The sequence below is a fragment of the Morone saxatilis genome, unplaced genomic scaffold (genome assembly GCF_004916995.1).
Source record: "Morone saxatilis isolate NCDOM2014 unplaced genomic scaffold, NCSU_SB_2.0 Contig21, whole genome shotgun sequence".
In the NCBI taxonomy this organism is placed as follows: Eukaryota; Metazoa; Chordata; class Actinopteri; family Moronidae; genus Morone; species Morone saxatilis.
Genome location: NW_023339774.1, coordinates 21,673,734 through 21,675,995, shown reverse-complemented (window position 1 = coordinate 21,675,995; position 2,262 = coordinate 21,673,734). Strand labels below are relative to the sequence as shown.

Sequence of the window (2,262 nt, the reverse complement as noted above, 5' to 3'; positions counted from 1 at the left end):
TATTATTATTATTATTATGCATCAAAGGCTTAAACAATGAGTCAAACAATTAGGAGGGAAGGGTTGGTGTACTCACACTCAGAGGTTTGGTTTTGGGTGGGGGGGTTAACAAGGACGGGGGCTGGTTCTAAGGCCTCCATTGCGATCTTCACTGGAGGGGGGGCGGAGCTGTTGGGCTGAGCGACAGAAACAGGAAGTTGTCGGCATGCAGGACAAACTGTGACTTTAAAGGATCAGACTTGATATATTCTGTAACCCTCAAAAAATATGATCTTCTTCCTCTGTGACACACTGATGTTGTCCTGCTGCCACAAACACGCACTAGAGCACCAAATGTGGATTAATCCGCCGCTAAAAATAGTCCCCAACACATTTCCTCCCGTTTGTTTGATAGACTCTACAGTTAGCAGCTGTTTTAGGAAATAAATGACCCTTTTTTTTAACATGAAACTACATATTTGTGACACGTATTTAAGCTGTACGTGTTTCAGTTGGAACCGATGAGCTTGGAGCTGAGAGCTACAGACAGGAAGTCACAGACGCACTAAAAGCCAGAAGTCAAAACAGAAAAGTGAGTTCAACTTTACTTTACATAAACCGTGTGAACCTCACTGCTAACTGACAGTAAATACGCTTGAATGAAGTTAAGGTTCAAAGTAGATTTCTGAAAGTTACAAAAGCCACTAAAGCTTTATGGGAGTTAGGATGTTACACTGGTCTGTGAGGTTAAATCTGCGTTTTTGTCTATGGAGTCTTGTGGAGAGTGTTCTCACCACAGCTGAGTTCTCAACTTTCCAAATAGACCTTTTTCAAATTTTATTTTGATATGATATAGTAGGGTAAACATGTGTCACCAATGATAGTACTAATGAAGGCTGAAGGCCAACATTCACTAGTATTATTGGTATCACCTGTGTTTACCCTACTGTTTCATGTCAAAATGGCTGCTGTGAAAAAAGGTCCAGGATATTTGGTCATTTAAACCAATTTCCAGGTGTTTCCTCGTCTGGAAAACTAGTCTCTAAATTTCCAGGTTTTCCAGGACACGTAGGAATCCTGTTGACAGTTCCCAAATACTTTCCCATCTGACTCGATAAATTAAAGGTTTATTTTGACCAAACCAGCGTTGGTTTGAAAGACTGTGGAAAGACTAACAAAGACGAGTTTGTTTGTTTCTAAAATTACTGGTTTTGTAAATGGAGTCTGGTGCTCTAGTGAAACATCTAATGGCAGCAAATTTCATATATATATCCTTAAAGACATAGTTAATTTTGTTGTTTTCTTTGAATTTGTTGACAAAACTATAGAATATCACAAGCCTCATCCTTCAGTGGAGCATCTTCAGTTCAGACATAATGGGCACAAAGATGCAAACAGAGTGAACACAGTGGGCGAGGTGGATGGACGTACTAAAAGGAGAACGGACAGACAAAAAGACTGTAGTAAGTGTGGTACAGTGCCTTTTCAGCAACACTGTGGGACAGAGAGGAGAAACACACAGTATTAGTCAGAGAAAACAAACCGAGGATCGACACACCCACAACAGATGGAGCGACACACATTTAAATGCACAGTAAACACCGAGAACACTCGCCAACTCTGGAGATTACAGTAGCTGTGTGTTTGGCAGGCAGAAGCAGTATCTGTGTGTAATCTTGAGTTTAGTTTCATGTTTGCCCACAGTTTCCCCCTCACCTCCTCATCGCTCTCTGGCTCCACAGCCTTCTTATCCTTCTTCTTCTTCTTGTCATCCTCTTTCTTTTTCTTGTCTTTGTCTGGCAGGATGTCGTCCAGCCAGGCCAAGTCGTGCTGCGAGAAGATCAGATCCAGCAGCTTCCGTACGACCATCAGACCCAGAATCTGCACACAGTGGAAAGACGATTAACCAGCGGTGGAGGAAGTATTCACATCCTGTACGTAAAGGACCAGAGTGTAGGAATTAGCTAGTGGTGAACCTGCAGATTGCAACTATCCGAACACTGCTCGCATCTGTATTTGACGACCTGGGAGTGAAAACAGGCTGTGAAGTTTGTTTCCATGAACGTATTTTAAAGTATCGCATTAGAAAAGATTGATGGAAACGGCAAAATTCGGAAAAACTTTCTCAGTTTCCCAAAAATAATTAATGCACTTAAAAGACCAGTGTGTAGGATTTAGTGACATCTAGCGGTGAAGTTGCAACTAACAGAATACCACTCGCCTTCTAAGTGTGTAGGAGGCTGTGAAAAACTACCAAAAGTCCTATCTAGAGTCAGTGTTTGG

General features: G+C 41.8%; 1 protein-coding gene across 1 annotated transcript in view; it reads right to left on the bottom strand.

Moving 5' to 3' along the window:
* Window positions 1-41: 41 nt before the first annotated feature.
* Window positions 42-2,262, bottom strand: part of slc4a5b (solute carrier family 4 member 5b) — a 23,507-nt gene continuing 21,286 nt past the window's right edge. The window contains exons 25-26 of the mRNA XM_035668367.1: window positions 1,696-1,860; window positions 42-176 (exon numbers count right to left, since the gene is read on the bottom strand). Coding sequence (XP_035524260.1) covers window positions 42-176; window positions 1,696-1,860 — 300 coding nt within the window. The remainder of the gene's footprint in view (window positions 177-1,695; window positions 1,861-2,262) is intronic.